Source organism: Sturnira hondurensis, unplaced genomic scaffold, assembly GCF_014824575.4.
Source record: "Sturnira hondurensis isolate 20B ecotype Veracruz unplaced genomic scaffold, ASM1482457v3 Scaffold0014854, whole genome shotgun sequence".
NCBI classification, from domain to species: domain Eukaryota; kingdom Metazoa; phylum Chordata; class Mammalia; order Chiroptera; family Phyllostomidae; genus Sturnira; species Sturnira hondurensis.
The window spans coordinates 6,951,926-6,979,383 of record NW_028087485.1 but is presented as its reverse complement, the minus strand read 5'-3'; the positions used below and the strand labels follow the sequence as shown (position 1 = coordinate 6,979,383).

Genomic DNA, 27,458 nt, shown 5'->3' with positions numbered 1-27,458 from the left:
TCTGTCTCTTTCCAGATGGGCGTCTTTCTGCCTTTGCTTTTGTTTCACTCATCTAGTGTTTGTGGGTGCAGGAAAGAAGGCCTCACAGTCATAAAATACAATGTATTCATGTTAAGTACCATCCTTCTTTTGGGAGATGGGGAAGAGCTCAAATTCAGTGATAAGGTGAGTGCTCACATGTCCATGCTTCCTTAAAACTACCCTTTCATTGCTCTAAACGCAAAGCAGTGAGTTCACTCACTCCCTTCACTCATCTTGCAGACAATGACACATGTTAGAATGTATCCCCCAATCTGCTTTTCAAAAAAAATACCTGCATTTGTTTCATGTTTCTCTCTCATAGAGTCTTTGAATAGCACTCTGTATCTAATAAGCCTGTGTGGGCTGCCTGTGTTCCACCCTGCGACAGAGCCACTTGCTGGGAAAAGAAATGAAGTTAGAACCCTGGAATAATGGAGTGAAACTCTCAATTTTTTTTCAAGAAGCACCCCTCCCTGAGCTTAATAAATGTCTTTGAAAAGTTTGTAACAGCAGCCTCCCACCACTCTGCAAAGTTAAATTGCTGGTAAGCACGTCTATACCCTGAAGTAACGGAGAAGTACTTATTCCAGCCTCTCCTTACTCCACTCCTAGGTGGAAGAGCTGAAGGGGGTGGGGTGCGCTGCCTGCACCCTGAGCTTTCCGGATTCACTCTGAAAGGCTGTGGCTAACCCATGTCCTTTAATCTCAAAGGTACCCTGAGCACGTCTACATGCCCTTGACCTTTTTCCCACCCAGTGGTCAAATACATAATACAGTTGTCTTTCTGTGAGAGGAATAATGAACCCTGTTTCAATGCCAGTTGGAGACAAATGGAAAAATTTCCATCAAAGTTCCCATCGTCCAGCAGAGGGCATCTGGCTCCAAACACATAACAATGTTTTATACTTGCATCACCAACACCAAAAGAGGGACTGACTTATTTTATTTTTATTAAAAATGAAACTAAGAGGTTCATTGAAAAGTGACCTCCTGTTCAGTACAGTGTAGTCTTAGGTCTCCCTGCAGCAGAATTATGGGGATATTGGGGGGTACCTGCTGTTAAAAATGCAGATCCTCAGAGCTTCTTGATACGACTCTTACATAGACTGGGGTTTAAGAACCTCGGTACTAATTTAGACACTTCATTCCACCAAACTCTGAAAGGCAGGTAAACATATCTTTAAGAATATTCATACTTACCAGGGAAATCCAAAGATATAAAAACATTCAAGGGTGAGTCTGGGATACTTCAAGCAACACTTAGCCCAAGGGGCAGAGAGAGGTTACTAGTTCCAATTCAGATCTAGTGTAAACAATTTCCTTTCTACTGCTTCTCTTCACATCTCTCCCTCTCATAGTTTTCATAGTTCCCTTTATGCATTTGATGTAGAGAAAAGAAACAAAACCAAGAGGGGGTAGTTTATTCATTAGGGCCCACACGTCCCATCTTAACCAATAAATGCAATGTCTTTTATCTTTTTATTTTTGGTATTTTTCTGCTGGTGCCACAGAGAACATGATCTGCTTCCTAGAAAACTGAGAGGGAGTAATAATTCCCCCAGAAAGCTGGGTGCCTAGAGACACGGTGATGGGATAGCCCAGGGTCAAAGCCAATGACAGCGTCACAGGCACAACTCAGAACCCACGAATGAAGGTCGGCAAGGAGAGGAACAGGACCTGCCTGGCGTGTCCATGCGATGCTGGGAGAACTGCTTCTCAGCTGGCATTCCACCCAGGAACACCACCGGGACCCAGGGCTCTCCCGATAAGCCGGTCCCCGCACCCAATGCTGGCCAGGCTGACTTGCTCACATCACTGGCCACAGGCAGATGAGCAGCTAGATGCGTGTCTGATGTGCATGCCCTGTGGTGGGAAACAACGACCCCGAGTGCCCAGAGTGAATAAACAGAGGGAGCCTACGAGGCCACCAGGGCAGCTCAGAGTCACGACGGGAACAGGGCCAGTCAGGGGAACGATAGGACGGACCCGAAAAGTACCACGAGAGTCATTTTGCCCATCCTCCTACCATAGCAAATCTGTGCTGAGTATTTCTGGCAACTCCACTCTTTGAAATATTGAGGAAGAAAAACTATTCCCAAACTTCTTGTGATGTATTCATTCATCCTTTCATTCATGCGTTTCACTTATATTTTTAGTAAGTATTTGTTGAGTTCTCACTGGGAGCCAGTACTGAGGCCTGGGGTTAAAATGAAGGGTTTTTTTTTTAAGCTCTGCTTTACAGAATCCTGTTCAGATCTGTAAAAGCGTCAGGCTTATCCTGTACAGGTATCAAGGCTATCAACTATCACGAAATGACAAGCGGGAGGCTGAATGATCTTACACAAGCTGACTTAGAATGTGGCATACGGTTTGCCGTTACATTTTCAAGGTGCTTTGCATTTTATCTGAGATTGTATAATCCATATTTGAAACGTGAACTCTATTCAAGGTTTACAAAGAAACCAGCCCTTGGTCTCAAGAATGCTAGTAAAAAGTAACCCTCCCAGACGAGAAAACTGGAGTAACCTTTGGAAAATGGTTAACAGTGAAAGAGGGGACACAGGCCAGAATGCAAAGATCTGGGTCCTCCCCACCTCACAGCGTTTTTATAAAGATGACATGATTACATATATACACTGTTTTGTAAGCATTTTGAAAATATATTCTCTTTTAAATGTATAAAGAGGTACTCTCATATAAATGAACTTTGGGAGAAAAAGAAGAAATAAAGGAAGAAGGGAGGGAAGGTAAGAAAGGAGGGAGGGAATAGGAAAGAAAATGAAAGAAGAAACAAACTAATTGTAAACAGGTAATATTCAGTTCCAACACCATTCTCTCCCACATATTTCTTTGTTATTCCCCTGAGTTGGGTTTATATGGGAGGAACATTATGAAACATGGGCGAAACTTTGTATATCACCAATCAGAGACAAATGGTCTGGGTTCAATAGCCTTCTGGGTCTTATCATAGGAGTGTAACCAGTCCGCCCCGGTTGCTGGCTAATGGAATGCTAATATGGGTCTCCAGGGAGCCAGACAACTTCCCACGCACTGCCTCACACTCCCAGGCCGAACCAAGAGTTGTGGGTGGGAAATGGGAAATGTTGTGGCCCTGGGGAAATTTGGATCCCTCATACAAGTATTATCTTCAGAAGTCTGTAAAATTTCAAGTAGTAAAGAGGGATAACAGGGGAGGATAATGCACCTGCAGGGACCATTTTCTCTACAGACCCAAGAAGGAGCTGCATTCCATCAGCCCTGTTGTTCGCGCTAACGGCACAGGCGGAAGGTGGGAGGAAGAGGCTATTTCTATGAGAGGACCGTGCTTCCCGGCGAGCTTTTAACTTGCTTAGATCTGGAATTTTAAACTAAACAGGGAAAGAGAAATTTCAAGCGCCATTTCCTTTTAGCAAATGGGGACTTCTTATCTCAATCTGAGAACAGACGACTTGTTCCTGGTCCACTGTGCTCACACTAAGGTCATTTCTGCTAAAATTACAGTCTCCATCCAGTAGAATGGGTCAGTACGGTTTGGCTTCGAATTCCATCAAAAATGTCAGCATCGTCACCCCCCCCCCCAGCACAACGGAAGATGACAATAAAAGGAGTAAAAAGAGCTACAGAGGAGGTGATACATCTCAATACACTCCCGAGTTCCTTCCCCTAAATTAGCACATCTTAAGGTTACTGGCTTGCCAAAAGAAAAATAGTAATGGTATTATGATGAACATCTGTGATCCCAGACAAACTACTCTCAGCTCTAAATGCCCTGATCTCAAATCCCATTACACAATGAAACTTATGTTAGCCTAAAGGCTACCTTCTAGCCCTGAGCTAGTAACTATATGACTTGGCATGCAGCGGGGCTGCGTGTCTGACTTCCATTCTTTGGGACTTCGGTCTCCATCAGCTTGCTGCTCGGCAGGCCAGCTAGGGCCCTGCAATTAGCAACAAGTCACCATCATGTAACGGGAGCTCTCTGCCAATAGGTGAATCTGGGATGAACCTGCATGCAGGCAATGTCCCAAACTTTGCCTAATTATTTTATTTATGTAGCGTCTTCAGTGGTGTAGCTACAAAAGGTGATTTAAGTGAAAACTGTTGTTAACTTTGGTCGTCTGCCCCTTTTTCTTCTGGGGAAAGCACGCATTTCCATTTGCAAGTCTCTTTCTTCTTGTTTTGAAAAGGAAAACCAGAAGACTAGGACAAAGAAGAATGAATCCCACCAGTTTTACTGGGCATTGAGCCAGAATTACAGCAAGCGCTGCAGGAATAAAAAGCAATAGATTTTAATTGGTGCCTAGGGGTGAAGGTCAGCTCTCTGGGAACAATGGGCATCTATGGTAGTAATTGACTGATTCCTTGGCGGGAGTCGGTAAATGTCAGCAGTACAGTTCCAAACGGAATCACAGAGGGCTTGGGCCCCAGAAACAAAGACGGCATTAGCTAGTCAAAAAAATATGTAAATCTGCTGGTTAAATAATGCATTAATAAAACATAAGGGCTGGACACACACACACACAAACACGCCACATCATGTACATTCAAAAGCAAGCAGACTTTCCGGTATTAGACAAGTGCCTTCCCAAGACCCAACACGTTTTTGCCTAGCATTAGCCAGCTCTCTCCCTGGACAGGCTCTGGAATTTAAACACTATCATTCTTTGAGTCAAGCCAGATGGGTGGTTTGGCTCCTGAAGCTACAATCAGCCCAGGAAAATTGGGGTTTGCTGAAAGAGAAGGCATCGGTACTTAATAAGTTGTAGCTATTCTATCTTTCAAGAGAATTTGGGCCACTTTTAGGAAGTAGGGGTGGGGGAAGATGAGCTACCAGAAGCTCCTCCCCTCCTGACCCCCCACAAATGCCTGACTGCTTCTCTTTACCCCTTGCTTCACCCTGTGCTTCTCACTTCCCTGTGACCCCCTATATTTACCTACTACCCTGATGTGGGCACTCCCCTAGCATTCAGTAAGTTTAATGGGACTATATTTTCTAAATTAAATATTAGAATAAACAATCTGTCAAAGGAGCAGCTTTAGGATGCCAGAGTAGGACATGTAATATATATTATCAATTTACTAAACTTTCAGGAAACGAAAGGCACAGTACCTGTACCAATGCGCACCCCAAACTCACTTCTCCTTACAAACCTCTCCCTTCCGTCTCCCTGTCTTTGCAGACAGGGCCCTGTTTCACGCATGTTTGTGTCTCTACCGTCTAGCACTCAGTGGTGCTGCTTCACCTAAATTACACTTTTCTGCTGTGAATGTCACACCAGGCGGCTTTGCCGGGCAACCAAAGCCCTGCTGTGCTGCTGTCCTGACTATTCCAGCCTCCAGTCTGCCCCAAACCCTGTGATGTCATCTGGGGATATTGTCAGTACCAAACGGCAGTTGGGAAAGGAGTCAAAACAAGCCAAGACCAGTGCCTGACTCAGAGCCAGCATTAAAAAAAATGTTAATGTTGTTATTACCTGCTTCAAATTATACAGTCATGTCTTATTGACACAAACCATCCGGCATCTTCTGTCTTACACTGCTCTTTAATTGCACCCCTGTAGCAGATAGGAGGCTGTATAAGGGCAGGAAAAGGTTCGTGCTTTTTAAAAAATATTCACCAATGAGCTTGCAAAGAACTGGGCACAGATGACATCTCCAATAAAATGTGTCAATAGAGTTCTTCTTAAAACTCACCTCCAAATCTCATCAATAGTTCCAATCGACCACTAATGACTTAAGATAAATGCTGGATATCTCAAAGCCATAAGGCAAGTTTTAGTTTTATTAATTTTATCTTAATAATGTTACCACTGCTCATTTATTGATTTTATAAGCAACACAGGAAAAAAAAGTTTATAGCACTTGAAAAGAAATTGAGTTATTATATTAGAATTATAATATAATTAGATCATGGAGGCTGGATTTTTTTAAGTCTAATTATTCAGTATAGTATATACTGAATATAGTATATGAATGGAAATTAGCATACTTTAACAGTCAAAATAGGCACATGATTATTATTTGCAAATCAAAGCAATACCATGCACTGTGGTCTGTGAACACTGGTTTCTCACCACACATGCAATGAAAAATAGTTTTCATTTTTTCTTCTTCTCAAGTTGATAAATACCTGGTTCTCTGTGAAGGCTTCCTTGAGTCCCCAAAGATAGAGTTCTATGTACACACCTATTATGATACATAAGGTCTGTCCTGAAGCAGACTCTTTCCCCATCCATCTCCTCTACCAAACTGCACATCCTTAAAAGCAAAGACGCTGTCTTATATTTCTACACCACTTCCTAATTCTTAACAAAGATCTGCCACAATATACCCATTTAATAATTTTGGTGGATTTGACAAATAATAGCACAAAGCATGACCACATATTTTGAAACAGATAATGATGGTAATGAGACTAACATTTTTCAAATGCTGGCTATGAGTCCTGCACTGTTCTTGGCTTGTTTTGACTCCTTTCATAACTACCTTCTGATGTTGAAACAATCATTCTATTTTATTTTACAGATAAGAAAACTATCATGGAGAGGTTAATAACAGAAAAGCCAACAGAAGAAACCGTGTCTAAAGGCTTGCAACAGGCATGTGGCTTAGCTGGAATGCGAAGCGAGGCACACTGGCTCCAGGGTCCGTGATATTAACCAGGACTAACGACTCCGACTCCGCTGGGCTGAAATTCACAATGACCACCTTCCAAAGACAAAGCGTAGCCCCACAGTGACGGCAAATAGGTGCTGAGTTGGTACGCCTAACACACGCAGAAAGCACACATCAGCGGGGGGGGGGGGGGGGGGGNGGGGGGGGGGGGGGGCATTCCCCAGAGGGGTGGGGGAGAGAGCCCCAAAGGACAGATGTTCACTAAACGCAGGCAGGGGCCATGACGCTTGATTCTGGGGAGCCGGGGAGCTGGGGCGCCCAGGTGTAGGCCTGCCACTCCCCCGCACCTGACTCATAACTGTGCTTTCCTTCCTGGCAAAAACTAATCCCGGCCACAGCCATCAACATCTTTTACCTCTTTGAAAGCCCTCAGGAGGAACAGAGAGATAAGGGCAAATTGCACTCCCTCTGCAAGTCTTAGTAAGTTCCTGGTAAATTGGCCCTCCTCTCTCTGCGAGATCCCAGGAGATTCTAAATCTACTGGTGGAAATATTTACGGTTTCATTGTTTCCCTTTCTCCTACCTATGTCTTCATCGTGCTCTTTGAGTTAGCTTCCTGTCACCCCTGTTTTGTTACTTTTCATGTTTCCTAGTATCTCTACCGTCTTCCCCCTTGGCTTAACATCTGTGCCTTTCCTCCCATACATCTCTTTTCTTATCTGTGAGAGGTTGTGTGTTCAGGGTGTTTTATTTTCCCCACTCTTTATCTTTTGGATTCATTGTTCTTTTCTCCTCTGCAGGCATGCTCATTTCTTGGTGGCAGATGCTTTCAATCCTGGCGATGCTTCGTATTCTAGTCTCCGAACAAACACGCACAGCCCCAAGCGGTCAGAGAAGAGATGGCTCTTCCCCACCATCAAACCACCTATCATACCGCGGGCCTTTACACCTAGAAGACCCAAGCCCATCCTGCGGCCTACAAGCTACAGTAGTTTATTCTGCAAAAGTCATTTGAAGTAGTTGACGTGGAGGGACACGGAATAAAAAGCATGCTGGAGTTAGAGGCCCGGCCCACCAGGAGGAGGACGCCTAGTCGAAGGGAGGTACAAAAACATCGAAAGGAGGTTTGGTCAAGAGAAAAGTCAGGCCAGAAAAAAGTATGTACACATGGAAGCAACTTAGCCTTTGAGGTCAGTGGTGCTCTCTTAACTCCTTCAGGGAAGAAAAAAAAAGTACTTTTATTAAAGACTCATCGACCTTTACTTTCTTTTTCAGGACAGCACCAAGAGGAAGCGTGGGGCAGATCTGATATATTGCAGCGCAATGTCCCCACCCTAGTAAATATGGCAAATTTCCGGGAGCGGCTGGCATCCATCTCCATCCATCATGAGAGCAGCATGGGCTATTCACTAGAAACAAATGTTCTAGATACAGTATGTCAAGCGCCGGGTGATGGAAACCTCTGAGAAACCACAGGGAGCGTGCTGGAAGCAAGCAGACCAGAATGTTGAAAAGACCTCTGACCATTTTCCACAGCAGAGCGTAACTTGGAACCAACCTGAGATAATGCATTCGACCTTCATAAAAGGGTAATAATGGATGGGCATTTAATGTCAGGCCAGCCAGGCTGTGGAGAATACCAGTTCTCGCAAAGACAGATGATGAGGCAAAAATAAATAAGTATGTAGGTAATAGATAACTCGGTTTGTAAGCCTGCTCCCCAGAGCAGGTTAAGGCAGGGAGTCTGTCACGCATATCTGAAGAAGGATCAGCCTCTTCGAGGGCTGCTGTTCCTCTGGGAGACGCCTGCACCCTAGGCTGCAGGGAGTGGCCCGCCCCACCACTCCCTTAGTAGTGTAATGTAATATGCAGCTTCCGGCTCAGCCAGGCTTCATAAATATTTGGAGACCAATATAAGCTATCTCTATCCTGATTAACTTCATTTGTTAAAAAGGAATATATCCAAAAGACAGCATTTTACTGATTTTTTTCTCCCACTTGGTAAAGAAATACCACCTGAAGCCAATTAGAAGGCATTATCTAAACTTAAAAAAAAATCGATCTGAGGATTCATCTAACATCTTTGTAATACCTATCTATTTATCTAGCCACACCTACACTTTTTAAACATGAATGTGGCTAATAAAATTCTGAATTATAGTATCAACATCATATAAACTTGATCCTCATACAAATAGAACTTAGTTTTTTAAGGTCAGCAATTCATGAGTAATAGTTAATGTATTGGATGTTTATTATATGTGATAGACACAACATCTTACAAATGAGGACTAACAAATAGGTGATAGTAATTATGCAAGAAACTTCTTCCCAACAAAAGAGTATTTAGTATTACCTAAAGCTACATGAAATAGAACAGTAAACCAACAGTTAACGTGACCAATCCTGAGAAACCAGGCATACTGTGAGCTGCTTTTTTGTGTATTTTTTTATTTTTTTTAAGATTTTTATTTATCTTTTAGAAGGGAAAGGAAGGAGAGAAGGAGAGAAATTACAGTGTTGGTTGCTTCTCGTGAGTCCCCTGCTGGGAACTGGCCTGCAACCCAGGCATGTGCCCTGACTGGGAATCAAACCGCGATCATCTGGTTCACAGGCTCACGCTCAATCCACTGAGCTACACCAGCCAGGGCTGTGAGCTGCTTTTTTTGTTTTCATTTCTTTTTAACATGGTTTTAGACACACTACAATTCAGTAAAGGTAACTACTCTGTACCATACTATGCTGATATCAAAAAGACTACTTTTTTATTTGTGAATGTTATCACAGGTGCTTTGGCCCTACAAAACAGCATCAGGTACCTGGGTGTTTGAGGGGTGGTTCAGTATACAGAGGGGGAACGATCTGGGTCAGTGCCATTTCCCAACTGTGCTCTATGGAGCCTAGGAGTTCCCAGGGGGCTCCCTACGGCCCGACCACCCTACTCAGAGGGAGCTCACTAGTGGGCGTAGCTCCTGGCATTCTACCCCTATTCCAGACAGAGCCCTTTGCACTGATTGTTCTGTAACTTGTTTGAAACCCAGGGGCCTGAATGACTGTTGGAAAATCACCCAAAGGAAAAAAACTGTGGATGTGGCACGCTTTCTTGGATTCCGTGTTACTTTGGAACGCTTGGGAATGGAACAATGCTTAATGGACTGAAACAGTACAAACAGTACTCAGCTGTACCCAGGAAGGATCAAAGGAGATAATCTCTTCTGTCAGCCATCCCGGCCCAGGTTAAGTACAGGGAAGTAGCAGCGTGGATTCACTAAAAAAGTCACTCGTGTTGAAGATTGGAAAATGCCATTACCACTATGTCTCTGGGTTCATACATCACACCTCTTGATGAATGAAACATACACTGTTTTAAAGAGATGAGAGGCAAAGGCAGGATCTTGTGCACCAAGAGACAGATAAAAGAGTTGGGATGGAATGAGCAAGTGCCAGGTGTCTGCAAGGGAGATGTCATGCACCCCCTTTGATGTATTATACAATACGCTGGCTCCCCGTGGCCTCCGCAGATAATGCTGAGTGAGTGCTATGCAAAGTCCTGGCACTTTAAATATTAATCATGTTCTCCTTGGCTGGGAAAGATAAAATTCTCCATCATGGCCTAGAAAGGACTAAAACCTACAGGGATATATATTTTTAAATATCTGTGTGTATTCACTTGAAAGAATTAATTTCATGATTAGATAAAATAAATGAGTCAAAGTTGCTTTCACAAGGTACTTTCCTTTTCAAGGCCCAGCCCAGGAGTCCAAAACCCAGCCTGAGTTCAATTCCAATCCTCGGCTATGGTACCTGCTGTATGCCAGCACCCGTGTCTGTTAGTGGCTACACAACTGATAAAGACACTTAATAGCCTCTAGGACTTTGTATTCTAAAGGGCCGGGGGTTAGACAGTCAAAAATAACTACAAACAGAAGAGATGGGAGAGGGGTGTGGGGGAACAGGTGAAGATGGACGGGACTATGAAGTACAAATTGGCAGTTAAAGAAGAGCCGTGGGGAAGTGGAGTGCAGGACAGAAAAGAGAGTAGCCACAGAGCTCATACGGATGTCCCAGGAGCATGAACCCTGGTGGGGGGATTGCCTGAGGTAGTGGGGATTGCTGGGTGGAGGGGGGAAAGGGGAGGAAATTGGGACAACTGTAATAGCATAATCAATAAAAAGAAGCAAGAGGAAAGTGTTAGAATAGAGAAGCAGATGCCTCGGAGATAAGAGAGAGAAAAATGTCGTTAGTGGATTTGATTAGAGTTTTATGGAACAGGTGGCATCTGAGGTTTCACTGTAAAGGTCTAATGATCTTAGCTTTTCATTCACCAGCCGCACCCAACCTGTCAGGCAAGTCACTAAACTCTCCCGAACTTGGTTTCCGTGTCTACGAAGCGGAAACGCAGAATCTGAATACGCCCAACATCTCTTAGGTTCTGATTCGGTGATTCCAGAATTTTCCCTAAGAGATGCGGGCAGACTCTATCAACCACTTCTTTCTTGCCCCCCAAAGCTGTCCCACACATGATACGGACAACCCCAGCAAATGACAAGAAGAATGAAGCAAGCCCAGGATATAAAGGGAAGAGGCAAGGGATCAATAATTAACTGCTAATTTAGAAAGTGCCACCTACAGTAAGGTAATTAAAACCTAAACATCTGGAGAAAATACGGTGTTTAGTGTTGGCACGCACCAAGAGACCCAAAAGAATGATCAATGTGTTCTGGGGGTTGGGGTCCTGTGTATAGGATGAAAGTCTTCCAAGGCTCTCCCCGCAGGAAGCAGGGGCGATACTAATGAAGTGGTGATAACACAGGAGGAGGAGCCACAGGAGCTGGAGGGGGCACGGGAAACAGAGAGAACAAATATTCTCTGGTTTTGCCTTTTTTTTTCTTTGCTGGAAACACCGTATGCGGAGAATGCAAGGATCTAACAACTAAATGATGGGCTAAACGAAAATCCACATTTTTAAAGAAAACCCTTTCTTGTTTCTTCTCTCTACCAATGAATTCCACCTGGGATTTTGCATTCTTTAAACCTTGAAGATGTTAACAACACCTCCTGAAGGGAGAAGAGCTAAGGTTGGTGGGGGTAATGGGACAGGGATTGTTAATAGACACACACAGAGTATAAAGAAGTTTTCCTTTCAGGCAGAATATAATTATAAACTCAGTGAGGACGAGACTGGAATTTCAGCATCAATTTTTTTTCTTTGCTACATGTGTGTTGTTCTTCTCATCACCCTCCACATCTCAGTTGTTTGTTTCAGGCATAGTTTAAATCATCTTTTCTCTCAGAAGATGATATATATCCATCCAATGAAACACTGAGGACACCAACAAGCATTGGGACTTGCCATAAACTGGGGGTCGGGGAGGGCTCTCCCTTGGAGACAGTGTCAGATAGCTAAGCCTGCCTATCCTCTGCCACTAGGGTCCACCCCATCCTTGTTCCTTTGAGCCCCCCTCACATATCAGAGGCCAGGGGCAGGGTTCCTCCTGAAAGAGAGCACGCATGAGTGAGGATAATACCTGGGGGCAGGCTTTCTACGTCTCTTGGTCGAGATTTTCTCTCCTGACCTGTGAACGCGCTACAGGTTTACTGTAACAGATCTATCTCAGAAAAGCTGCTGTAATCCACAGCAGACAGCCGAAGGGCAATCATCAATTGGAACTAAATAAGGGCCTGCTTTGTTCTGGACTCTGATCCCAGCGATGTCCCCGTTAAGCTGCCTGCAGAGCCAGGGAAAAACAGGAATAAAAACCTGAAGGCCAAACAGGTTTCTGGGACTGCGGGACAGTTACCCTGATGCCTGTTTTATTCCATTTGCTCTCACAGATGTGGAAAGCAAACAGCAGTATCTGGTACAAAACATGTTAATGTGTTCGATAGCACCCTAGAGAATTTTGAAAGAATTAATGCAACCCTTTAAAGGAGCCAGCCTTTCCACAGGGGGGGTGGGGCGGGGGGACGACGACACACAGAAGTCCTGGGAGAACCGGAAGGAACTTAAGTGCCTTTGTCCTGCATAATTAACAGAGCCTGATGCTTCTCTGCTTCTCCTCCTCTTTCTCCTCCTTCTCCTCCCCTCCCCTCTTTTTTTTTTTAACATAAATTCTCATTGATCGGGGAAATATATTCACACTTTAAAATGTTGTGTAGGTACTATCTCTCTGGTCCAACTGTGTCCCCTTGGGGAGAAAAATACATGTTTCATGGTGATAAATTCATCTCATAAGTAGAAAAACTGCACGCAAATTCACTGTTATGTCAACTTTATTGATTTTTTTGCACCATTGTCAAGACCTTCATCGTCCTCCAATATTTCTTAAATCTATCAACCTCGCAGAAAGTGACCCTGAAGGCCTCGTGTATCTGCAGGGAAAAAGCTCCCTTCTTTGTGGTTCCCCCCCAAACACTGTGATTGAAACAGCTCAGGCCTGACTCTGCTTCTGGCAGGTACCTGTCCCAGAGGAAACTGCTCTCTCTCAGTCATGGGCAACGCCTTCGTTTCTCAAGTCTTGATTTTTGGGGAACTGCCCACAGCCAAATGCCCTCTTTTAGGCCCTCAGATAACTGCAGAGTAAGTGAGCACGCAGCCTGTTGGGCCCTGGTGCAGTGCTGCGAGCAAGTTCGATGGCAGGGCTCCTTGCTAAATTCTGTCTCCACTTTCCTTCCTCTCTTAAGAGCCACATCAGGACATCACAGTCCCACTCTTCAAGTCCTGCTCCTGCAAACAACCTTGGAATCTCCAGGTCCTGACCAATGCTGCTGCTATTGAAAAGGCCGTGTTTACATGCAATATCTGACATCTCAGGTTTTTAAATCCCATTCTTCTCTAACGGTGTCATTAAAAGAGACTATCACTAGATTAGAACAATTCTCAGGTCTCTTCCACTCAGTATCTTTGTTTTGGCCTCTATCACTCTACAAGTGGGAACATGTAAGTGACTCACCCAAAGTCACCTGGGAGGCAGAAGCTCCCTGAAGGCAACTTACAATTATAAGAACTCATACGGCATTTATTACGAGAATACAAGACCTCTGAGGGTAGAGTTCCGGCTTATTTCCCTTTGTGCCCTGTGGTGTCTACAGTGTGTCGATTGCTAAACAAAATTTACTAAAAATGTGAATTAGAGGAAAAATCAATAGGGATTACAAGACTTGATGCAAGGCCAACAAGCATAGCTAAAGCTCATTGTAAAAACAAAGGATATACGTTCAGCTCCTCAATTTAGGAGATTTATATAAAGCAGATCAAAATTGCTTACACATAATTGTTGATGATGGACCAATAACCAGCCAGTAAGGGGACACCAGGAAATTTCAAGGTATATTTCTAAACATACGAGGATGACATTACTGAACTGTGCTGGGTAACACTGGTGTAATACTGTGGCCATCAGCCAAATATGCACATTTACATTTAAATTACTTGAAATTAAATAAAATGTAAAACCCACTGCCTCAGTCATACTTGCCACATTTCACACACTCAGTAGCCCCAAGTGGTTTCTGTCTACAGTATTGGACAGTTTAGAGAAACTTTTCTATCGCTGTAGAAAGTTCTAATGAACACTGCTATTTATAGAGGGTAATTACTACTATTACCTCCAATAATTATATAAAGAAGGAGGGGAAAGGAGGTGAGAAAAGGAGAATAAAGTAAAGAGAAAACATTGATTAAGCTTAACTACACTGGGCTAAACACTTGAAATGACTTATTTCGTATAATCCTCACAACTTTCCTCCTGAGGTAGGGACTATAATTATCCCCTATTTTAAATTAGATGACACTGCACTTGGAGAGATTAGGTAAATTACCATAGCTGTACACTTGTTAATTGGCCTAGATGAGTTTATACTCAAGCCATCAGAACAGCATCTATGGGCACCTGATATATTATGCTACTTCTATTGAAGAACCTGAAATGTTTAAAGCCAGAGGGAACATTACACTTGTGTAAGTGGTTCTCATCCTAGACACACACCAGAAGTATCAGGGGAGCTTGCTCAGGGGAGAGGTCCCTGAGCTCCATTCCAGAGCAACAGGGTGGACTAAGGCTTGCACATTTAGGGACCACCCAGTGCCTTGAATGTGAAGCCAGTGTTGGAAACAACTGTTTAGAGATGTTCTCATCCACCTTTCACAGTCCAAATCAGCAAATGCAGACCCTATCCAAGGCCACTAAGAGTAACTACTGACAGGTCTGAAATGACAACCTCGGTATCAGTGCAGACTCCTAACAGAATATGGCTCAGGGAATACTAATGAACAGCACTTTTCTATTTCCTGACGAACACTGTTATTTCATGTAATTCATGTAATACTCAGAAACTGTGTCAGAATTGAGAATTTGACAATGCAAGAATTTGACCAAATAACTCTCCTCCTGAGACAAACAGATCTTTCCTATTTAAATGCAAACATTTTCTTCCTACGAAAATAACATCTCTCTTAGAAGAGTAATTGGAGCAGTATAATGTACTATGACCGCCCACCAAGAAACCTGAATTCTAGTCCCAGTTGCACCCATAACTCTGCAGTGGGAACAAACCATTTTCTTCTTTAAACCTTAGTTTTGTCATCTATAAAATGAGGGAGCGGTATTTGCTGACCTACAAGGCTCTCTCTAGCAGAAGCTTCACCCTGGCATTCGTATACAGGTTGAATAAACTTTAGAAATGAAACTTCCAACCTGCTGTAAGACCATGCATTTGTTTCAATTCCAGTTAATCCATTTACTCCGTGTCAGGGGAAAACAGAGGACAACAAATTAAAATCTCTCTCTTTTTTTTTTTCTGTTTTGTCAAGGCCCGTTCTGCTTCTTGTCACTGATTGGCCATCGGTCTTACAAGAGTGTCAGCAGCATCCATTTAACAAGACTCATTTCCTGCTGTCGCCTTTTGGAAAAGGCAATGGTATCCCTCCCCTTGCCCTCCTACAGTCACAGCTGCTGACCTGCAAATTACGATGTGTCAGATACTTTACCACCTTATCATTCATCAGCTCATCTATTCCTCTCTTTAAGCTGACCTGTGATGGGTTTTTAGGTGGCTGGAGAAGTTAGTGAACCAAGACAGAAGTCACACAACGAAGACATCACATGCTGAGTACACATTTCTTACCTTACGTTTGTTGGTGGGACACACGTAGAGGTAGCTTAAAATTGTCTTCAACCCAACTTTATCATTCAGCTTCTCATAGGTTGTCCCATAGTCGGTGGACCTGTAATACGAAGGGAGCATTAATGACGGCAGAAGTATGCATCATTTGGCTGCCTGTCAGGATAATGTATGTTTTACATAGTCGAGCGGCTCTTGGAAGGTTGCTAAATGATTCATGTAGTATATAATGATGCTTAATTATGTACACAGTAGCATCATGTGAGTGGTTAACATTTGCATTTAAATTGAATTGATAAAAACGAAAACTCCATCTCTCTACTGCTCCTCAGCATATGCACATTGCATAACGAATGTGGTTAATTTTAAAAGATCAAGAGATGAGCATGTCCCTTAAATTGGCCAAAGGAATAAAGATATTTTACTTAGATTTGACATTTCCAAACTGATGCTTCATCTTTGACATAGCGGAAAAGCAGGTTCTCCAGATTTATCTACAAATTGTTTTTTTCTTCCATGAGTCATAGAATATATGGTGGGTCAGTCCCTTCAAAGGTTATTCAGTCTTCTCCTATTATCTAACAGAAAGAAAATGTCTTAATATATGAACCTTAACACGTTACTCGGCAGCCTTTTTCAGCATTAAGCAAGCTGGAGTTGAGAGAGATTACTTCTCGGCACTGACCCTCCCTTTGTGGAGATTCTCTTCTCTTTGTCTATCCATTGGTCAATAACATTAATTTGGACTAATAAATAGGCCTTAATCACCCCCTCTGTGAAAGTCTATTACATATTTCAGAATTATAATCTTGTTAGATCATTATTACCATTATGGGCAGTAGAGAACATTATCTGTACTTGGGGAAAGTGGCTGAAAGAACTTAAGTGACCCATTCAAAGAAGACAGCTGATAAGTGGCCAGTTAGAATGTGAATGGAGGTATTCGGACCCTAAGTCCTGTGTTACTAATATTATACCACAGCTCTTTTTTTTAATTTGAAGAAAACAGATATAGATGAAAGTTCCTTTCAGTCTTCTTTTTACATATAGGAGATTCCCAATGCAATTCATTCATTCATTCATTCATTCATTCATTCATTCATATTTGTAGAGTTCCTAAAAATGTAACAGGCCCTATACTAAATACCAGATACCACACATTGTCCCTACTCTCAAGAATCCAATAACTTTACTTGAGATGCAGGTATATGAAGTTATAATGTGTTAAGGGCAATGTACAGATAAAAATTAACAAGGCTTAGAAAATAAAATTGGTTTAATTAGAAAAGCACAAAAATGTAACCATTTTAATTCATACCTAATATTGATGAAAGTCACAAATTCCTACAGGCCAGAAAGAGTAAATAGAAGACATTCTTACTACCAATCTCATCACCATGCACTAAGAACCCACCCCTAACCAGGCACCGGAGTACAAAAGCTGTGCAACACGTAATCCTGGAATTAAGAAATTAAGAATCTATTCCGGCTGGGAATACAGGGTATGTTTACCCTAAAATTTACATATATACATATATAAATAATCTATAAATATTATAGATAACATTGTATTCTCACAATTATATATGACTATATGTGTTACAAATAGTCAAAACTTCATAAAGTTTAGATGATACTTCAGATCACCAAACATTGGAGTATTGTGCAATGATTTTTGGAAAACCCATAGATCTTGAAAATGGAAAGTGGGTAGCACTTAGAAAAGGGAAGAGGTAAGAGCACTATAATCTAGAAGGCACCGCCAGTAACCTGCTTTCTTCAGAACCATTTGAAGAGGAATCTAAAACCCTTCATCTTTTCTCTAGTTAAACTCACACTGAAATTTCCCCCTATTCTCCAAGAAATATCTGAGACTCATTTCCTGACTCAGTGCAGTCTTGGTGTTTAGCATTTTCCCTCCCGTTCTTAACCTGGTGTCACTGGGGCAAGTGAGAAGTTTGAAGGGCAAGTAACAAGGGAACTTTCTCTTCATAGTAAGACTTCTTTGTCTCAAAAATTGTACTAGCCTTTCTCTAGCTCCTTTTCTTGGATAGCTTTTTGTATTCATTATTCTGAACAACACTTACAAGTTCAAGAACAAATAAACAAATGCAAAATCTACATGGGGGTGGTGATGTGAGAAGGACGGAATGTGAAAATATTGTGACATTAATAATTTGGCCCAGTGATAGGGGGAGATCAGTAGGACCATGCTGGGGATGAGAAAATGGCTCGCTTTTCCTATGGGGCTAACAGGAAAGAAGGCTAGAGAATCAGGGACTAGTCCCCAGAGATATGGTGACTAGTTATTTTTTAATAATTTTATCAGCTTGTCCCCTGAGATAGTCAGTAAACATTTTAATACTAAAAATACTCCAGAAGGGCAAATAAGGATTATTCTGTAAGGATTCTGTATTAACTCATCTTCATTTGTGTGTGTGTTTAACTGAAATCCCAATGTAATGATATGATAATGGAGGAACTAGCTCAGATGTACATTAGACTTTTTTTTTTTTTTCGGAGAACTTATACTACATTACTGGATGCTTTCCTCTTCTTAAAACATCACCAGTCTAGACCCTTTAAAATACTTGCCATGACTTTTTGTGCTATGTCTTGCCCCTTGATTTTGCAAACCTCAAAAACTAAAATAAAATTTGTTCATTCTCAATTTTGGCAAAGCTACATGTTTAAATATTATGGTATTGTAATAATCAACAGACAGTGAGGAAAAAAATGACGAATTTGCACAAACCCCAAATGGCATAAACCAACAGTTGCCGAAGGTTGTCCCATACCGCTAGAATTAGAGTGTTGACATGTGTCATGGATGAAACTGACATTCAGCTGGGACACATCGGTACAACGATGGTAAAGAAATGGAAACGACCCAGCACTTGCAGAGCAGTTGGAAGATATTTACTGAACCAAGTTCTCCAAGTAGCACTTGTGCCAATCTCACCACACGGCCTCTCCCCTGGCGGCCTCCTAGACAGTCCAGCAATCAAAAGATTATGGGCGGGCACAAAAGAGGTCCTCAAGGAACTTGCTCCACCATCAAGAGGAGCCCCTGTTCTGATTGGTCAGTGTCTCAGCCAATCCCAGGGAAGGAGAAAGTGACCTTGGAGAAAGTCACCCTGGAAGGCAATTCCTAGTGCCCACCTGCAAACCCTCTTCACAGCTAGCAGATGCTTCCAGCTACCTCTGCGTGGTCAACTGTGGGAACCGCAGTCTCCTAGGGATGTGGGCTCTGAAGGAGCAGAGAAGAGACAGACAGCTGAGCAGCAGGCTGGCTGGTGAGCCAATGCACTGGCTGTTAACTATTTTTTAAGTATCATCCTTAGGAATGGGGAACATAAATATTACGTTATCCAAGATAAAAAAAATTAGAAATGCTTGATTAAACAAAATTTAATGTTTCCTTACATTGGAACTTATAAACTTTATTATTCTATACTTACATAAATTTTAATACTCTAATAAATACAGCGAACCTCTTAATGGTCATATGTCATGTGGCATTTTCCAAATAGTTTTGATTATAACATCCATTCTTGAGTGATACATAGTGAGATAAGGGTTCTAAACAATATACTTGGCGAATATAACATCAAGTATTTTTAAAGGAAAAGATTAATTATGGATCTTGGCTTTTTAAGGGAAATAATAAAAACCTTTAAAACAGATCAAATTTGCACATAGAAAGGCCAGCTTATGCTAGCCATAGTGATTGTTGTTGTTAAAGCAAAAAAAAAAATGAGGAAATAATCTTTAATAATGACGTATCATACAAAGACATAGACATATTTAAGATGTCGTATAAGTAGCTTTGAATTCTCAATTTGTACCATTTTTTTAAGACATTCCAGGGCCAGCATTTTTTTGAGGTGTTGTTTACAGGTTGGCTTATCACTACATATGAGAAACAGGGCTCCTGGCAGTATCTCTGCTGCACTAGAAAAAGCTAAAAGCTCAAAAAATAAGCATTCCAGGAACATAAATATGCGAGTGATTACATCGGAGCTAGAATGTTACTGCCTTTGAGCCTCCATGCCCACTTTACCCTTTCCACAAGCATATCTTAAACTGTGACTCCAAGAACAGCTGGAAGCATTTCTTTTATTTACCTACCGCCTGCATAGAGCTGCTATCTGTTGCTTTGAGGGGTGGAGAAACCACAATGAAGGCATGACACCTGCCTTCTAAGAACTTATGATCTCTTTGAAGTGGCAAACTGTCCCTCGTACTTGATGGAATCAATACAGGACAGTACTGGTTTCCACAAAGAAATAAAATGCATGATTGATTTCCTCTACTATAATCTTATACCATCCAATAAAATAAATAAGCACAGGATCGCTTGCGATTGCATTAGACCATAAAAAGTGCCAACACAATGGCTGGTATAAAACAATCGACAAATTATGGTTTTTATTATTCATGTCATCACCCTTTTTTTTTTCTGTATCCTTTGCCTAATGCATACTAAAATCCATAACATGAACCCTCAAGGAAAATCTCAACCACTAAAAATGACCGAGATTTAATTTGTAGAAAACAGAAGACATCTGTGGAGCTATTACCATTTTTAAATGCAACTGTATTTAGACTATCATATTTTAAAGGATATGTGTTAGTTTTGTGTGGAACTTAGAGAGGTAAGGGTAAGAACTGAAATTTAAGAGTTCAAGTTTCGCACACTATGTCTATAGTAATTGTGCCAGGATTCCATTGCTTAACAGACTATTATGCTTAAGAAAACTAACAGATAATAAAATTCAATGTAATCTAAATACTCCATATGCAGATTCCTATGAAACGAACATTGACATTAACCACGTGTTACTGATAAGGAAGACCCAGCCGTATAACCAGCCGACCCAAGGGCACAGAACTTGGAAGGCACTGCCACTTAACCCCATGGTGCGCTGCTGCTCTCAAAAGCTACAAGAGAATATATTCACACAAACTAGTTTTGCATTTCTTAGAAAAAATATGAACTAAAACAGTTTAAAGTCCTACATGTGTAGATCAAAACCTGGCTGTTCTTCATATCTGGTAAAAGGACAGAAGGCCTGTCAGGCAGAATCAATTTTAAGAAAAGGATAAGCAGAAACGCTTCACAATGATCATAGAGGAAAAGAAAGTATGTCACTGATCTGGTCCACCCTGGCTCCTGGGAAAGCTAGAAATATTGTCACAATGAATGGATCAGCTTCTTAATGAATTGATGATGCCTCATGAAGATTTCCAACACATGCATTTCCAACACAAATGTGTGTGTGTTGGAAGAGCTTGAGGTCATACGACACCAGACTCAGGCACTTGCTAACTGAGTAACCAGTCAGTGCCCTGGTTCCCTCAACAAATAAGCTCCAGACCTGCTATCTCCACAGTCACATGTTTACCTAATAGATTTGCAATACAACTGTGAGATGTCCAACCCTAATCCCTCCCCTTTTCCCCTGAGCCCTACCCCTGCTCACCCTTGTCTTGCTATTCCTTGTACTTCCTAAGCTCTTTCTTCAGTTACCCCAACAGATGGTCCCTCACTTCTTTCTGGACAAAGGTCATGCTGTATGACACAGAAACCTCTCCCCCTTCTCCAGGACACTCTACCCCCTTAGCCCTTTTCATTTCTTTTCATGCTCTTTACCCCATCTGATCAATCCACTTATTTTTTGTTTCCTATATTCCCTCACCAGACTCTAAGCTCCATGAGTGCAGGAAAGGTGTCTCTTGCATTCACTGCTGACTTCCTAGCTCTCAGGACAGCACCCGGACAGAGCAGGAATTCACAATTTGGTTCTGAACAACTCACTCACTTGAGGGATGCTTGCTCTTCTTGTGTGGCCCACTGGATGTCTAAGTCACTAAGAAGCCCACACAGTCTGCCAAGGACCACCACAGTCCCTGCCATTAGCAGGCCTGACCAGCTGTGTGGGTGGGATGAGGGTGGTGGCACGTTCCGGGCTCTTCTGCTTTCTCATCAAGAAACCTTTGCCTGACATCCATTTCCTGATTACTCTAAGGACCATAAGGCCGGTGACTGTATCTTTGTTTGCCCCCAAATCCTCAGTTTCCAGAACAGTACTGTTTTGTAGCAGGTGGCTTTTGCACAGGAGGGTGAGTGAATGCACGGTGCCTAATGGGCATACTCTTTGAACCAAAGATAAGGCAGGCTGCTTCTTCAAAAGGCTTTGGAAAATATCCAAATAGCCTGAGCTGCTTCTTCTCCACCTGCAGACCCCAGAAAGCAGAGATGCCCTATCCCATATACACCAAACCCTATTGCCAAGGTCACAAACAAAGACTCCAGGTACGGGGGAGGCTCGGGGACAGGAAGCTCCAGAGCATTACTCAAATCAGCGCCGAGGAGACATCCTGAACGCAGAGCAGCTTTCACCTCTAAATCGCGCAGCTCTGGCTTCTGTGTTTTGATTCTTTCCTAAAATCACTAAGAGCAGCCACTTTCATTGCTCCGAGTGCATTTGGAGGCATAAAAATAGCTTCCAAAGCCAAAGGCACATGGGCTGCATCGCCAGCTCCACTCCTTAATAACACAGGATGCATGAGGTTAAAGCAGTGAGAATAATTTAGGGTTTGGGAAATGATTGTGAGTCGACATTTAAATAACTTCATTATCATCCATTGACAGATTTTTTTAACCTGTCAGCACAATTGATATTTCTATTACCATTGTTATAACAAACCCCTGCACATTTTAAATACAGTCACCAGATTCCATTAGTCTACCCACTGTCAAGCAAATATCTCCAAATCCATTTTTCATAATACCTCGAGAATATAATAGGCAATCTACATGAAACGGTGACGTGGAGCTGAAGGAAACTGTCTCCTGCTTTCGAAGGATTCTGCCCTGAAATACGTTTGCCTGTCAGCCTAAACACATAATTTAAACTTGCTGATGAGATGTTATGGTGCAGCCCAGGCTGAACAAGCTTCCCTCTGTTGCTCGGATTCTCCAAGCTTTTCAGGTTAACTTGCAGAATCAGAGGGAAGCAGGTTAAGCAGGGGGACTGGGGGGTATGTGTGGCAATGGGATACAAAGATATTTCTACTCTGCCATATGTCACAGAGTTTGGAATTTAATTTGTAATATATTTTTTATTTTTTAAATGTACAGAATGGGTGGGTACCTATGGGTTCACAAGTTGGGAAAGTTCTCTCTCACCTTTCTGGGCTTTCTAAGCCGCTGTCCTTGTATCATCCTTCTTTGCCTGTACCGTCATGCTGTGGTGTTGGTGTTTCCAGTTATGTGGGCAGTTGAGATAAAAAAACTGGATGCAGTTCACCGTGACCAGATGCATATCGCTCCATGGAAAAGGAGGCAGTATAGTATATAACACGTCAGCACACACACACACGCCACATATTCTGGCTGCAGATAAAATCAGAAATCTATATAGGGGCTAACTTTACCTTGATATACCTTCCAGTTCATTTTGAGTATAAAAATAACAAAAATTGGACTTGGCCAGGGGGCTAGGCTGAAATGTCGTCCTCTACACCAAAATGCTGTGGGTTCGATTACCTCCAGTCAGGGCACGTACCTAGGTTTAATTCCCAGTCTGGGCGCATATAGGAGGCAACCCATTGATGTTTCTCCTACATCGCTATTTCTCTCCTTCTCTCTCTCTCCCTTCCTCTCTCTCTCTCTCTTTCTCTCTCTCTCACTCACTCTTCACCCCTTCCTCTTTCTCTAAGGTCAATAAACATCCTCAGGTAAGGATTAAAAATATAGTAATAACCATTATTATATTTTGACTGGCACTAGTAACTGAATATCGGAATACTTTGCTTAAGTCTTAAAAAAGAAAAGGCACATGAAATAGAGGCCTTCTGTTAAGCTTTCTCAGGAACAGATATTGGAAGAATATTCTCCTTAACCCCCCTTCCCCCACCACACACACACATCCTTGTCTCCAGTGCCTCTCATTTGAACTGTCCACTCCAGTTCCAGTTTCATACCGAGGCAGGCTCCTACCATCTCTGCACCGTCTGGAACTTACCTGTGTTACAGTAGCACAGGTGAAGCGACTATTTGTTCTTTCTCACAGATACAGCCTCTCTCATGCCTCCCTATCTGTGCACATGCAATATCCCCCACTAACCAGACGTACTGGTACAGTGGCCTGGTTCCTTCTCATCTTTTAAGATCCCCATGCCACAGCCCCCTTCCTCGGGGTGTCTGACAATGCCAGCTGGCTAGGGGCCTTTATTCTTTCTTCTCTGACACCCCACACCCCTGGACTTTGAAACTGTTGATGTTCACAGTTTTCTGTTCTGAAATACTATGGTCTCTAAAAGCAGGGTGAGTTCACATTTATCCTTTCAGCCTTCTTTCTGCCCATCAAAATTCATTTGTCTACCTCAAGGCTGCACTTATGCATTCCTCCCTTTACTGAGCTTACCCATGTCCCTCTCCTAAATGGAATGACTCTCCTTTAAAGCCCAGATAATGCACTTGAAGGTCTCCTGCCTGGCTTTTATATTCAGCCACACAGTAACCTTGCATGGATCTGATGTTCCCTACTGGACAGTCATCTATGAGAGAGCAGGATGCATTTCCACCCACCCTTCTCTCTCTCTCCACCACTGTAGCTTCTCCTTAAGATCCAAAATGTGTTCAAACAGTGCTACAGACTGGATACACAACTCCAAAATGCCCTCCTCTATTACCAGAAGATAGCATTTGAGAAATTTCATATTCTGTTTTTGCATTTCTTTTTTGGAGCGGGGAGCAAAAAAACACCCTTGGGGCTCCCTGGTGAGTTCATGGCTGGCAGGGGTATTTATGATACAGACATAAGAGAAATCAGGGGCTTACTGAGAAAGAACTCATACAAATGTTTATGTAAAATGTATTATGCATTAATTTATTAAAATACTATATTCATATGTGGAAAACATAATATGAGGTCTGTCTAGAAGGCATCCGACCATGTAATATGAAAAATAGAGACATTTATTGAAGAAGTTACAAGATACAAGAAACATTGTACATAGGACAATTATGACTCGGTCCCCTTCAAAGTAGGCACCTTAGGACCTCACACAGGTCTCCCAGTTGCCATCCGCTGCCCCGCCATATTTTCCTCAATCTCATCTACTGTCTGAAATCTCTTCCCTTTTAAAGGTGATTTTAGTTTTGAGAAAAGCCAGAAGTTGTAGGGCACCAAATCTGGGCTATCGTGGGGCGGAGTCAACTGGGTGATCTGATGTTTGACCAAAGCCTCTGCACGAGACATGACGCAGGAGCACGCACAATGAAGCTGCCAGTTAGCAGTTGCCCACAGCTGCAGCCTTCTGAATCACCTGAACAGTTTCCGCAGTGGAAAGTTCAAGCTTAACGCAAAATCTGATGCATATTCGTTGCTCTGCTCACTCAGTCATTTTGAATGTGATGGCCACACAGTACACACACATGCTCACTCAATGACGTCTACCTCCCTCACTGACTAGCACAGTGAGGGCACGATTGTTCACACATGTGTGTTCCAGTCCACTCTCCTTGGCTGCCAGGTTACATCGATGTTGCGCAAACCATTCTCATTGCATTAACAGCAGCTGGACTTTTCCCAGACAGACCTTGTATGCATTGGTCAGTTACCCACGTAAACATAAATTTAGAGCAGGGAGCAGGTCTGTTCGGCTTATAAAGGGTTTTGTTTTTTGACCTGCTTCTAACCCCAAGATATTTCTGGTCTGACACCCCTGTCTTCATACAGAGTTCACCTATGAATAGATTGTATTACCCTGCACTCATAACCAACTGTGCCAAATAGTTCATGAATCCTAGTAGTGAGAACTTATTGAATGTTCAAAGCATATCATACTCCGGGCTAACAAGCACTTTACAAGTACTAGCTCACTTAATTCCCATAATAACCTGTGGGTTAAGTACTGGTATGATCCGCACTGCACAGATGTAGAGATCAAGACTTAACGAGGATGACGCATGTGTCTGGTGCCACATAACAATAATATTAAGAGTAGGACCTGCATTCAAACCCAGGCAGTTGGTTTCTGAAGTCAGCACGTTCCACACCCAGACAAGATGACTCAGCCATTTAAGTGTTGTGCTCTTCATAGAAAAATAGGATAGTCGGACTGGAAAGAAATTACAGTTTCTAGTGGAGCTCCCAGAAGTTCGATCCCCCGCCTCCCAAACAAAGGAACCACCACTCTTCATAATCCCTGTCAGATATCATCCTAAATCCAATTTTCCACTTGAAGTAGAATCCTTAGTCCAAGCATCGACCAAGCCAAGACTCCAAAGGTACTGATGATACCAGGGACCAGTTCTTCAAAGCCCGGCATGAGTAGGCTCTATGAAACAAATATAATTATTAGAAATATAGTGTGGCAATTCAGTGTGATGGTCCATTCCCTCTTTCATGTGAATAATTCTATGAATAATAATTCATAAATAATTGTATGAATAATTTCACAAATTATTTATGTTGTGTCTCCCAAGTCCCAGGCCTAGTTGTGAAGAATGCACTGTCCCAGAGGGGCAAGGGTACATATACGTCTCCCTTGTTTCAGACTCTGTACCAGAAAATTAATTTCAGCTGGGACTGCCCATCGTCCTGTGCTATTTCTCCTTTCACCCAGCACTCTGGTTGGCTAAAGAAGCACTGTGAATGCCTGGCCTGGCAATACGCAAAAAGAAGTAAAACATTTGTCAAATGAAGCCACTGTTACCTGGTCCTCCTAGCACTTTGATCAGAATGTACAAATCAAAATTATAAAATAGGTATTCTGGAAGCATAAGCAACTAAACATTTAGTGGTGACAGTAGAATTTATTTGATTCCCTGATGTGAAAACAATCCAATTATCCTAAACTATAGAAATAGTTCTCTGGGTGCCATTTCACCTTGTTAGCAAAGTAACCCAGGAAAAACTGGCAGTCCCCTTCACAGTCTTAGCCTAGTCCCTGACCTTAAATGCTTCAAGATGAACACAGCATAAAATAAAACACTGAGATCCTTCTTGACCTTCACCTTTCTGTGGCACTGGCAGCACCTGAATACTCAGTAAACAGTGCAGCAAAATGTTCCCCAAAAGGCCAAGACTGGTTCTTCCAAACCAGACAATGTGTGGCTTCTACAAAGCTAATTTAGGCATTTGAAATAAAGTGCAGCAATATAGAATGATGGTCTATTCATTCATTCAACAATTATTTATGCTGAATTTCCCATGTTCCAGGCCTTGCTCTGGGCACTGGTGCTAAAACAGAAGAAGGAGAAAAAATAATACAAAATTACTGTTCTTGTGAAGCTTAAATGTCAGTGGGAAGAGGTAGGTTGTAACCACATGCACAGAATTTTTCAGGGACGGTAAATACCATGAAGGAAAAGGAAAGAGTGAGGACACACAGTGAAGATGAGATGCTACTCTATGTGGCGGAGTCAGACAGAGTATCTTATCAGATACGGCATTTGAGAGTAAGTCGGAATGATTTATGTGGGAGGTGCATATGTGGAGAGGTGCATGTGCGGGACAGTGCCACCGGCAGAGGGGACAGCAAGTGCAAGGACACCATGCCAGGCCCATGATCAGGGTGTTTGACTGTGGCAAGGAGGGGAGTACACCAGGAACAAAGGCCATCCACAAAGAGGAACTCGGAATCAAAGTTGGCCATTCAACATAACAGCATCCACACCACAC

At 42.5% G+C, this 27,458-nt stretch overlaps 1 protein-coding gene across 5 annotated transcripts in view; it reads right to left on the bottom strand.

Moving 5' to 3' along the window:
- SORCS1 (sortilin related VPS10 domain containing receptor 1) overlaps positions 1–27,458 on the bottom strand; it is a 492,654-nt gene that overhangs the window by 210,978 nt on the left and 254,218 nt on the right. For all 5 annotated transcript variants that reach the window (XM_037063978.1, XM_037063980.1, XM_037063979.1 and 2 more), the window contains exon 3: positions 15,763–15,862. In XM_037063978.1, coding sequence (XP_036919873.1) covers positions 15,763–15,862 — 100 coding nt within the window. The remainder of the gene's footprint in view (positions 1–15,762; positions 15,863–27,458) is intronic.